The sequence below is a fragment of the Vigna umbellata genome, chromosome 4 (assembly GCF_029865625.1).
Source record: "Vigna umbellata cultivar VRB3 chromosome 4, Vumbellata_1.0, whole genome shotgun sequence".
NCBI classification, from domain to species: Eukaryota; Viridiplantae; Streptophyta; class Magnoliopsida; order Fabales; family Fabaceae; genus Vigna; species Vigna umbellata.
Genome location: NC_142168.1, coordinates 30,559,085 through 30,571,475, shown reverse-complemented (window position 1 = coordinate 30,571,475; position 12,391 = coordinate 30,559,085). Strand labels below are relative to the sequence as shown.

At 33.7% G+C, this 12,391-nt stretch overlaps 1 protein-coding gene across 1 annotated transcript; it reads right to left on the bottom strand.

The window, feature by feature from the left end:
- Positions 1-10,222: 10,222 nt before the first annotated feature.
- Positions 10,223-12,391, bottom strand: LOC124840757 (NDR1/HIN1-like protein 13). Its single transcript, XM_047316873.2, has 3 exons — positions 11,868-12,391; positions 10,969-11,154; positions 10,223-10,874 (listed from the first exon to the last, which is right to left on the bottom strand). Exons 1-3 carry the CDS (start codon positions 12,288-12,290, stop codon positions 10,590-10,592), a joined length of 894 nt encoding a protein of 297 aa, XP_047172829.1. The 5' UTR covers positions 12,291-12,391; the 3' UTR covers positions 10,223-10,589.

The following is a 12,391-nucleotide window of genomic DNA, read 5'->3' as shown; positions in this document are numbered from 1 at the left end:
TTGTAGTGTTATATATATAATATCATACAGTAAAACATTTCCTCTGTAAAAGAAATATTTTTCCCTTTTACATAAAAAATATTTAATTTAGAATTTCTGTTTTTAAAGATTATTTAAGGTTCAGTCAAAGAAATAGTATGCTTTCTATCTTTATAACTCGATTTTCTAATTTAGAAATACTATGATTTTAATTTTCCAAACATCAACTAAATAAAATTTTATTTTTATTATCTCAACCATTTATAAAACCAAAAATATACGTTTCAAAATTTTAAACAAAGTAATAAGCAGACCAGAATGACTAAAATTAAACTTTACAACTCAAACATTTTATAGATACGATAACATATTTTACATTATGCAGTATAATTTGTGAAGATAAAAGAAAATAAAAAGAGTATATATTGCCCTATTACTAGTATACTTTTTTCCACTTTCAATATTTTAGAAAAAATTGGAAAATAAAAAATAATTAGAAATATGAGTTTTCAAATTTTTATTTATTTATACTTATTTCCTCTTTTTTATGTATATTTTTTTTCATTTTTACTTTTAAATAACTGTGATTTTAAATTAAAATAATTACTCTATCAATTTTATCTTTTGAATATTTTTTAAACTTTAATATTTTTTTATTTAACTGTTTTTTTTAATTTAACATTTTTTTAATTTTAAAATAATTATTTATAATAAAATTATGAAAATTATTTACATTTTATTTTTTATAATTATAGTAATAATAATTTTTTATTTTTTGTCATTATAAAAAAAGGTAAACATATGTATGCATGTGTTTTTATTAATTTATATTTAATGTAAATTGATAAAACATTCCTTAATTCGTTGTAAATTAAAAGATATATTAATTTCTCTAATGGTAAAAAAATATAATAAATTTAATATTTATTCCTTTCTTAATTCACCTTCATTTACCATGTATCTCTCCCTTTGAGATAAATGTAGGATCCATGTTTCGTTATACATATCAAATTTTTTTCTTTCTTTTTTTCTGTATAATTTTTTTATTTTATGTAGTCCTTAATTTGTATGAATGTAATAAGTGGGTCAATTTAATCTTTAAGTTATAGTATATAACATAAGTAATGCTTAAAATAATCAATTTGACAAAATATATAATTTTCAAAATTATAATTTATCAATAAATTTATTAGTAATTCTTAAAATTTGTTTGGTTTAATATCTATTTTGGTTTTTATTTTCATCACTTTTGTTCAAATTAGTTTTTGATTTTTCTGGACATTCAAAGTTGTCTCAATTTTTGTAATTTTTATTCAATCTAGTATTTTTCTCTAAAGGCATGTAAACATGAGCCAACAGTAAATGATGTGGTCATCTAAATATTATTGTTGAATTGATTATTGGCTTAGATTTTTAAACTAATCAATGTAAATTTCCGATTAATTTGTGAGCACTCTCACTTTTAACCAAAGTAAGTTCTCAATTAAAAGCACAATAATCATAATAAATTTAACCAAAGTACATTTTCAATTAAATATTATTATGCTTAATCATGTCTATTCTTTTATCTCTTATACCAAGTAAAAAGCTAATCAACCAAAATACATTTTTGATTAATTCTTGTTAAAGTTTTCATCTTTAATTAAAGTACATTCTCAATTATTGGTAAAAACTCATTCAATCACATGAGAGTTTTTAACTTTAATTAATTAAAGTAAATTATCAATTAAAATTAAAAACCCTTGAACTCATATGATTGATATGTTATGTAGATTTAATACCATGCAAATGTGCTACAACATAAACATCTTTACTTTTAATTTATTAAGAGAGAAAAGGCATAGAAAAATATAAATTACAACAATAATCAAAAAGAACAAACCAATTATTGCATTCTAACCTCAAAATCCATTAAGAAATTATAGCAAAATAAACTTGAAAACTTAGTACAACATATGTGTAGAAATAACGTACAAATAGAAGAAGAGAGGATGGAGAACGTGATGGAGATGACGAAATTAAGTCCTTCTAAGGATTTCTAAGCTCCCATAATGTGTTTCCTAAGTTTCTTTTTTACAAACGGCCCAACACTGTACACTTAAACCAGTGTGTGTGGCCCAGTCCAATGCAGCTTGGTATTTTCCAAGCGTTGTGACTTCCAGCGTGTCAGAAACACACCACGAGAAACCTGAGGGAGAAGAGAGAGCAAGGCGTCGAGAAGCTTCACCTCGGGTGCTGTTCAGGAGCGATCCGGCGACGAAGGAGGCCGCTGTTCGAGGTGATGATGAAGACGAAAATGGAGGCGACAATGAGAGAGGTAAGAAAAACTCTTCCTTGTATTATTTTGGTGTTTCTGAAAATATTACATTCTCTGTGTATCGTATTATGAAACTGAAACAGAGAAGCTCTATTTATAGAGCTTCGGTAAACCCAAAACTAAAAGCAAACCGTAACAAACTAATAACTGTAAATTACAAGACTACTGTCTTTTGTTGACAGTAGTGAATATTTATTCCCAATAGCCTCCCCTCAAGCTGGACGATGTATTGTCATCAGTCCAAGCTTGGGAACAATAGTCTTGAATCTGACGCGGTGAGGAAACTTGGTGAAGATATCGGCCAGCTGCTCGTCAGATCGCACGGGAAGAAGATTTAGAAGGCGCTCCTGGATTTTCTCACGGACGACATGGCAGTCAAGTTCAATATGTTTAGTCCGTTCGTGAAAGCTCTGGTTATGAGCTATGTGCCTTGCAGACTTGTTGTCGCAGTACAAGGTTGGGATTCCTGTCTCTTCAATCTGAAGGTCCTTTAGGAGATAACTCAGCCACTGTATCTCACATACAGTGGCTGCAAGGGCTCTATATTCAGCTTCAGTGGAGGATCTAGAGACGGTCCTCTGCTTCTTAGACTTCCAGGAGATGAGGGAAGATCCAAGGAAGACACAGAAACCAGTTGTGGATCTTCTCGTGTCAGGGCATGTTGCCCAGTCTGAATCGCTAAAGGCTTTTAGCTGCATAGGAGAATCAGCAGCAAAAAACAATCCCTCAGATGGTTTGGACTTTATATACCTGAGAATGTGCTGTATAGCACGATAGCGGTGATCAGTAGGTGAATGTACGAATTGACTAAGCAGATTAATTGAAAAACATAAATCGGGTCTGGTATTTGCGAGATATAGCAACTTCCCTATTAGCCTTCTGTAAGGTCCTGGGTCATCCAGGTAGTTGTTGGGCTTGTATAGTGAACTTGTATCACTTAGGAAGGGAGTAGATGAAGGTTTGCACCCCAACATTCCTGTTTCCTCCAGTATGTCCAAAGCATATTTTCTTTGACATAGGTGGATCCCCTTTTTAGATCTGGCCACTTCCATTCCTAGGAAGTATTTGAGCTCTCCAAGATTCTTTATTCGAAACTTGTTGTGTAGAAGCCTCTTTATGTGATTGATTTCCACCATGGAGTTTCCTGCTAGCACAATATCATCAACATATACAAGTAGAGCAGTGAAACTTGTAGGTGTTTTTCTAATGAATAATGAATGATCAGATTTGGATTGGGTGTAATTAGCATCTATAAGGAAAGTAGAAAGTTTTTCAAACATTGTCTGCTGGCCTGCTTTAAACCGTATAATGACTTAATTAGTTTGCAAACCTGTCCCTTATTTGAGACATTCAAACCTGGGGGTGTCTCCATATAGACTTCCTCATTAAGATCTCCATGTAGAAAAGCATTGTCAACGTCTAGTTGGTGTAGGAACCAGTTGTTTGAGGCAGCTAGAGCAATAAGTAGCCATACTGTGGTAAGTTTAGCCACAGGAGAGAAAGTGTCAAGGTAGTCTATGCCCTCCTGCTGCGTGTATCCTTTTGCCACCAAACGGGCTTTATACCTTTCAATGCTTCCATCACTTTTGTATTTTGTTTTGTACACCCATTTACAGCCTATAGCAGTTTTTCCTGGAGGTAGTGAAGTCAAAACCCAAGTGTCATTGTCTTGCAGGGCTTTGATTTCTCTCTGCATTGCTTCTACCCATTCATTCATGCCTTTGGCCTCACTGTAGGATTTGGGTTCCTTATTTCCAGTGACAGCCATAGTGTATCTTAAATGTTTGTCTGAAAAATTGTCACAGCACAAGAGATCAGAAATTGGATATGGAGTTTTAAAGGAATTCTTGTCAGTCAAGGAATGGTTAACCTGATGAACATAATCCTTCAAATACTCAGGGGTCTTTCGGGGTCTGTCAGATCTTCTACATCTCTGATTTTCTTGGCTGTTTTCTGTATTGTTGCTGCTGCCTTCATCATCAGAGGGCAGTTGGACCTCTTCTGGATCAGTGACATCTGACCCTGTGTGTCTGTCAGCATCAGTGGTATAGGGATCCTTTAGAAGATCAATGAGAGTATTAGCCCTGTCCTTTTCAGTATGACAGTCTTCCCTGCTCACCTGCAGATTTCTGTATGGAAAAACATCTTCATGGAAGATGACATTTCTGCTTATGATGAGTTCCTTTGTATTGATGTCAAGCACAATATAGCCTTTAATACCATTTTTGTACCCTAGGAAGACTCCTTTTCTAGCTCTAGGGTCAAGTTTGCTTCTGTTGTTGGTAAGAGTAGATGCAAAACACAAACAGCCAAAAGTTTTGAGGTTTAAATATATGGGGGGGAGATTGTAGAGAAGGTCATGGGGAGTTTTGTTGTTAAGAGTGATGGTAGGCAGCCTATTTATGAGATAAACAGCATGACCAATAGCATAGGACCAGTAGGCATTAGGAAGTTTCTGCATCTGTTCTGCTGTAAAAGAGTTGAAAATATTGCTATTAGCAGTACCATTAGCAGTCTGTTGTGTGCTTGGAGTCCCCTCTGTTTCAGTGTTGTTTTGGCATGCATTTACAGAATTCCAGTCAGCCTTTTTATCTTGATTGTTGTCACCCTTTTTGTACCAAGGAGGGTATCCGTGCTTAGAGTAGCACTCATCTATAGTGTGGTTCATTTTGTTACAGTATGAGCACTGTTTACCATAGTTAGGATTTCTACCTCTTCCCCTTCCTTGGCCACGAAATCCAGAACCCCTTCCTTGGCCTTTCCACTGACTGCTTTTGTCAGTCACATTTGCCAGGAGTTTTGTATCTGCAGAGTTGTGTTTTTCCTGTCTCTCTTGTTGCATAATGAGTGAGAAAACCCGGTTAATATTTGGGAGGGGTTCCATGAGAAGGATCTGTGTTTTAACAGTATTGTAAGAATCATTTAACCCTTTTAAAAAGCACATCACATGCTCCATTTCTCTATACTTCAAGGAGACACGTGACAGATCACAGCTGCATGGAACTTTGCATGTACAAGTGGGTATGGGTCTTAAAGACTCCAACTCTTCCCATAGAATCTTTAGATCAGTAAAGAACTGGCTAACTCCTCTCTCTCCTTGCCTAATGGAATGTATTTCTTGAAGTAAATCAGAAATCTTGAAGTAGTCACCCTTGGAAAATCTTTCTTTCAGTTCATCCCACAATTCTTTGGCTTCTTCAATGTATATGACACTTTCTGCAATCTGTGGTGATAGAGTCTTTGTTATCCAAGACAGAATCATCACATTGCATCTCTCCCATACGTCAAACAAAGGGTCATTCTTCTGGGGTTTCTTTATAGACCCATCAATGAATTTTATCTTATTTTTAGAGAGCAAGGCTCTCCTCATACTTCTGCTCCAAGAGGAGTAGTTGCTGTCATTCAAAGTATGAGTAACCAGTGTGAGGCCAGGATTCTCACCTGGATGTAGATAATAGGGGCTGGATGGATTGGAAAATTGATCCATCTGATCCATGGTGGAAGAACCAGTCCAAGAAGATACCAAGAAGATACCAAGAAGAGTAAGGATGCCAAGATCAGAGCCAACGGAAGCAGAGCAGGTACTAGACCTGCTCTGATACCATTTTACAAACGGCCCAACACTGTACACTTAAACCAGTGTGTGTGGCCCAGTCCAATGCAGCTTGGTATTTTCCAAGCATTGTGACTTCCAGCGTGTCAAAAACACACCACGAGAAACCTGAGGGAGAAGAGAGAGCAAGGCGTCGAGAAGCTTCACCTCGGGTGCTGTTCAGGAGCGATCCGGCGACGAAGGAGGCCGCTGTTCGAGGTGATGATGAAGACGAAAATGGAGGCGACAATGAGAGAGGTAAGAAAAACTCTTCCTTGTATTATTTTGGTGTTTCTGAAAATATTACATTCTCTGTGTATCGTATTATGAAACTGAAACAGAGAAGCTCTATTTATAGAGCTTCGGTAAACCCAAAACTAAAAGCAAACCGTAACAAACTAATAACTGTAAATTACAAGACTACTGTCTTTTGTTGACAGTAGTGAATATTTATTCCCAATACTTTATATAAAAATTAGACTAAACTTTGTTTTAGGTTTTTTTGTTGTTGTAATCCTCTCTTTTTGATAATGTAATATCTTCTGATTATCTTCTAAATAATTCAATATCTTCAAGATATATTTGATTGTTTTGAAGATCTAAAAATCTTTGAAAAGATCTTTGTTAGATTCAAAAAGATTTGACAAATATTACTTTTTGATATTTACTGATATAGTTAAATGAGATAATTATTTAAAAATATCAAATAAAATATTCAAATATATATTTTCCCCAAATTATCTTTTATCATAAATATTTATCATTTATCAAAGCCCTTTTTGTAGAAAAATAGAAAAAAAAACTACAAGGTTCGATTTTTGTTGTTTATTCCCCTTCTTGGTTTAGCTAAATTTCTTCACTTTTTCATGTTTTTCCTGCCTTCATCTAATGTTTGGCTTGACTTATTGTGCTTTAGATTATTTGCTCTTATTGAATTTATCTTTAAGGTGTCATGAAACTTTAACCAATTTATTTTCACAACTCCATGAGCTTAGCTTAGTTGCAAATACACCAACACACCTCAAAATATCCAAAGAATATTTATGCAACTAAGTTTAACATGTTTTTGTATCTCATGTTCAATAAATTATAACAAATCATAATGAAAATATTATTTTAAATTACAAAAACAATTAAGAATCCAAGATTAAAAGCTAAATTAGGACATAATATATAGTTATCAAACGTCGTCATTGGGTAAAGAAGACTATACCCATAATTTTTTAAAGTTAGAAGACCAAAATGAATCAACCTTTGATACAGGAACAAATTTTAATTTCTATAAAAGTTTAGGGACTACAAATGTAAATATCTAAAAAATGACATTTTAAAAGTAGTAGTGGTTTAAAAATAGTGAGATTCCATTATTTTAATATTAAAAGGTTTTAATATAAATAGCTTTGTTACGAAGAAGTTTCATTATTTTAAAACATATTATCTCTCTAGAAATCATTTCTTTTATAGTTCTCTAACTTCTCTCTAAGATTTCTTTCTCTTTGCTCATTTAATTGGAAAATCAAAATTGTAGGATTGATCTTACAGTGAACTCTTCAATTTGGACTAATTAGTTTCTCTATTCACGTAAATTGAATTTCAACCTTTTTTTTTTGTCTTTTATGTTATATGTTGCATATAAGTATTCTTATACTTGCATGTGACTTTTTAGTCATCTATACGAGTTTCTACTTATTAGTGATAATAACAGTATATCCTAGTTGTTCTTGTGATGTTTCTATTTATAGATAGAGCATCCTACAAGTTGAGAGGAGCTTCGCTGGTTAGAGTTTTGTGAGCCCTTAGGTCAATAAGGGAAGCTAGTTGTTTTTTGTGTGCATGAGTAATTCGATGAACTGCATGTTGTTGCTTTAATATAGTTGAGGATGAAATTCGATTGTTTCTGATAAATTTGGTATGTTTTGAATGGTTGTCATGTTTGAGTGTTTTGGTTGATTTTATGTTGTTTGAGGGAATTAGAATTTGAGCAATTGAACTAATTGGTAATTTCCCTAGTATTGAAAACTGATTTTAACCAAAGTACCAATAAGGGAATACCATATTGATCAATTGAACACATTTCATTTTCCCCAAATCACATAATTTCATCTGTTGGTGTTTGGTATAACATTAAGAGGTGACAAACTGGTGTTGATTGTCAACCTCGTTATGCAGGTCTTGGAGCATTTTAGCTTCAGGTTGTTGAGTGCAAGTTTATCTCGATAAGCACTCTATTTTGCGAATGCCTTGACGTTGGGTTGTATAACACCATTGAACTTGACATTTTGCGAGAAGAATGATGTTAAACACCAAAAATGTCGTTGAACACCACATTTTGCAAAAAGGTTTGGCTTTGAGTGCCACTTTTGAGCACTATGTTGGATTTGTTTTTATCATTTGGTTGTTAAAAATAAATATGTGATGGAACTGATGTATGCTTATAATATTGTTTACTATTAATTAAGGTGATGGTTATGGTTGTGGACATGTTGTGGACATGCACGGTGATGGTGTTGAGAGAATTTCAAGGAGAAATTCTTTGTAGTGATGATCTTAATGTATGGACTGACATTTGAAGGGTCACTAAGGAGGTATCTAAACTCTAATAACTATTCATACTCAAGTAAAGGAGAATGAGTTATGTAGTGAGAGTTGTAGGAGATCCTAGTCATGGGATAATTAGGTCATAGGCACAAAGAGGACTAACCTTGTAAGTAATAGGGTGATAATCCCTTTATTTATGACTTTGTAGAGCATAAATACTACTACAAGTGTACGCCTACAGTGAAGTCCAATGTCAAAGGTATTTATCCAGATAATTGAACTGTTTGTGTGTACCTATATGATTTATTGTATTTAATCCATGTTTAACTTATATTTGATATGATTTAATTGTTTTATAATAACTTTTTTTCACGTTAACTTACCATGTCGTCTCTTTGGTGTTTTTTTTTGTGTTTGTTTGCCTCTTTTGTGATAATCACTTCACGAGATAAGCTGATAAATGATAGATTTTGATGTCCCTTTGGTAGAAAGTAGTAGAAAGTAGTGATAACGTAGAATAATTTTCTTTGGTTTGTAATAGTTATTCTATATAGGAGTTTTTTAAAACTCTAAATCATTTTAGTTATTTTATATACATTTTATTTTTACAGTTATTTATTTTTTGACATAATTGTATTATATATATATATATATATATATTGGCAATATGTTTCGTTTTTATTTTATCAATTGTTGAAAATAAAATGTTACAACAAACATATTTAACCATTTTTGTTATATGTATATATATAATATAATAAATTAGAAGTTTCGTAAAAAACAAAAGAAACAAGTAGATTCATTAATTTCTAAGATTTTGTTTTTATAATTCTATTTTTCAAAACAAAAACTAAAAAATTAAAGAATCTTTCAATTCTTCTATCATAATAAAATAGGAACATTGTTATGATAATAGTCAAGTTCTCTATTATTTTTACAATAAATTCTTACTTTTTTCTTTTTATATTTATATATTTAATTTACTTAGTAAAGAATTCAATCTATGGGCTTGAAAGAGTAAAATATAATAGGTAAAGTTGATTTAGTTTAGCTATCAAACAATTGAATCTATGTGGTTGAAAGAGTAAAATAGAATAGGCAAAAGTTGATAAGGAAGAGTAATGAAGAGATTGATGTTTCATAGATTTGGGAGCAAACACAATCTCTCTCTTTGTGTTGAAGAAGACACATGCATGGACCAACCATCTTTCCAACAAACCTTTCACTTTCACACCAATCAAGGATTCTTCGACCGACTTACATTTTACTTGTCCTTGTTCTTGAACATTATACATTAAAAAGACTAATACATATTTTGCAGTATCTCTAGCTCTTATATAGAGTAATTACTAATTAACACTTTTTCTCTTAATATTCTTTTAAAACATTAATTATTTAAAATATATTAATGATAAAACGTCTTTACTGAAGAACGTTCTGTATAGCATTTACATTAAATTCATTAATTAAAGAAATATCTATAATATATTTTATTTAAAATTCATATATTTTATCATAACTATACATAATAATCATAGTAAATTTACTATATTGTATTGTTTACAATATTAGACCAAAATCACAGATTTTAAAAAATAAGAAGACAAAAAAAGCATAGAAATTGTAATTTTGTTTTGAAAGATCCAACAAGATCCAACAAGATCCATTGAACTGATCCCAATGATGACTATCTTATGATGACTCCACCATCATAAAACTCACCTAACAGATAAAAACAACTCTCAAAAACCCAAACTTATATGGCTATAATTACACCATAATTACAAGGACAAAGATGCAATTACAACATTGAAATTGAATGAATTCAAATTACCTGTCACTTTTACAATCAATAGATTAAAATCAGACAAATAATAATCAACACCAAAAAGAAAAAAAAAGTCTTCTTGAAATGACCAATCACAAATCCACAATGTTACATTTCTCTACCGAACCCAACATCATGTCTTTGTCCTTCCGCAATTTGGGCAGCCAAATACTCCCAAAAACGCGTCCTTATCTGAGCTGTATAACCCCCATTTCTTCCCAAATATCAAAAGAATCCATCAATAATAGAATAATGTTCTAACTTCCATTTTTTTTTTTCAGATAATTCTTCTTTTGCATGTGCATTCCACATAATCTCTATCACAAGTATATGTATCAATCATATGTGCAAGATTTTTTGAGAGAAACCGGCGAAGTGAGCTTCTTGGGATCCAAAGTGATGGAACATTTAATGGTTTTGTAGTACTTAGGCTTCACCAATTTCCCAAGAACATAAGCCCTTGATCGTAGCACGAATTTTAGGTTCAATGGCACAGGCACGGTGGGCATACCCGTTGTGCTACTTAGGCTAGCACCACTTCCATACAGAGGGATCTTGTTACCCATCACTGCTACACTCACCAACCTTTGGCTCCTCCTAGATTGATAAAACTTCTTCATCTACAATAACAACAACAAAAACCAGTTCCAACGTTAGAAAAAGTGAAACACCAGCATGGATGTGTTGTGTTGTTTGGTTTTTCATGAATCTTACATCGCCTGAAGCAATTACGATGTCTGAATAGTAGAGTTCCACGGGTGTGGCTGTGACATGGACCCCGAAAAACGTGCCTGTGTTTCGGTATGTGAATTTCAAAGTGGAATTCATTGTGATCATATCGGTGGTCACACCAGTTCCATCTGATCCAGCTTGTACCCTGAGATCATCAAACTTTATGCTCTGCAAAAATAGAAATCATCATTAGAGTAGACCCACTTCAGATTTCATCCTAATAACATCAAATTAATCCACACCTACTTCACTTTTCACTCCAAAAATGACATATCGAACTAGAACTTGGCCCACTTTCGATTTCGCTTTAAACACGCGAAATTGATCGACACACAGTTCATATTTCATTCTAAGATTGAAAAATTGACCAATGCCCACTACAGATTTCGTCCCAAAACTTCTAAATTGTTCATGAACAAGCTCGTATAAACCATTCTAAAATAATAAAAATCACTACGTACCAAGATCCAGTTTATTTTTCATTGTAAAGTTAAAAGATTGATCTGCTCCAGATTCATTCTAAAAACACGAAATCGATCAAGACCCACTTCATGTTTCAATCTAAAATTTTAAAATTATCCAGACTCAGTTAAGATTTCGTTCCAAAATTCAAAAACTGGAAAGACCCAGTTCATATTTCATCCTAAAATCGCGAAATTGACCACGACCCTCTTCATATTTCGTACTAAAATTGAAAAAGCATTTAAGCACCAGTTCATATTCCCCTCTAAAAATGAAAACTTGACCACGACGCATCTCAGACTCCATGCTGAAAACTCAAACCCGATCAAGACCCACCTCACCATCCACCCTGAAAAGCTCAAGCCAAGGATCAAAACCAAAACCAAAAACAAAGAAGCAAAGACAGAACGGAAATAGACCTTGACGGAGATCTTGGGCTTCATGGGTCTACTAGCCCCCCAGAGGATGAGTGAGAAGAGGGAGAAGAGTAGCAGGAACCCAACAATAAAGGCGAGAAAGTAGCAGCGACGAGAGAGCCCATTGCGGCGATCATCACCTTGAAGAAGGCCTTCCTCTTCAATGACATCGATCTGCTTCCAGGGCTTGAGACTGTGGCTGTGATCCTTCTTGGAGAAGCGCGTGGAGGAGGATTGCCGCGAGTGGGGAGGAGAGGCAACGGGGCTCAGAACAGGGGTGGAATGAAACGATGTCGTGGCGGTCTTCTCGCCGTCGTGGGAGTCCCTGGACGGACTCTGGACGTAGTAGAGAGGGCGGCGAGGAGGGGAGCGCGTGGGGGAGGACGCGGCGAGGCTTGTTACCTCAGAGTCTGTTTTCGCGTGCATCTTCTTTCTATGTTCTTGTTGTTGCTGTTAGAAAATGAAAAAAATTGGAAGTGTTGTGTGTGTTTTGTTTATTGACTACTATGATTCGACTGAGATGATGA

What these genes read in the sequence shown, in the direction of transcription:
- LOC124840757 (XM_047316873.2), bottom strand. Translation starts at nt 12,290, where the DNA reads ATGCACGCGAAAACAGACTCTGAGGTAACAAGCCTCGCCGCGTCCTCC. An exon ending in AGCCCAAGATCTCCGTCAAG is followed by an intron (nt 11,155 to 11,867) that starts GTCTATTTCCGT and finishes CTATTTTTGCAG; the next exon opens with AGCATAAAGTTTGATGATCT. An exon ending in TCGTAATTGCTTCAGGCGAT is followed by an intron (nt 10,875 to 10,968) that starts GTAAGATTCATG and finishes TTGTTATTGTAG; the next exon opens with ATGAAGAAGTTTTATCAATC.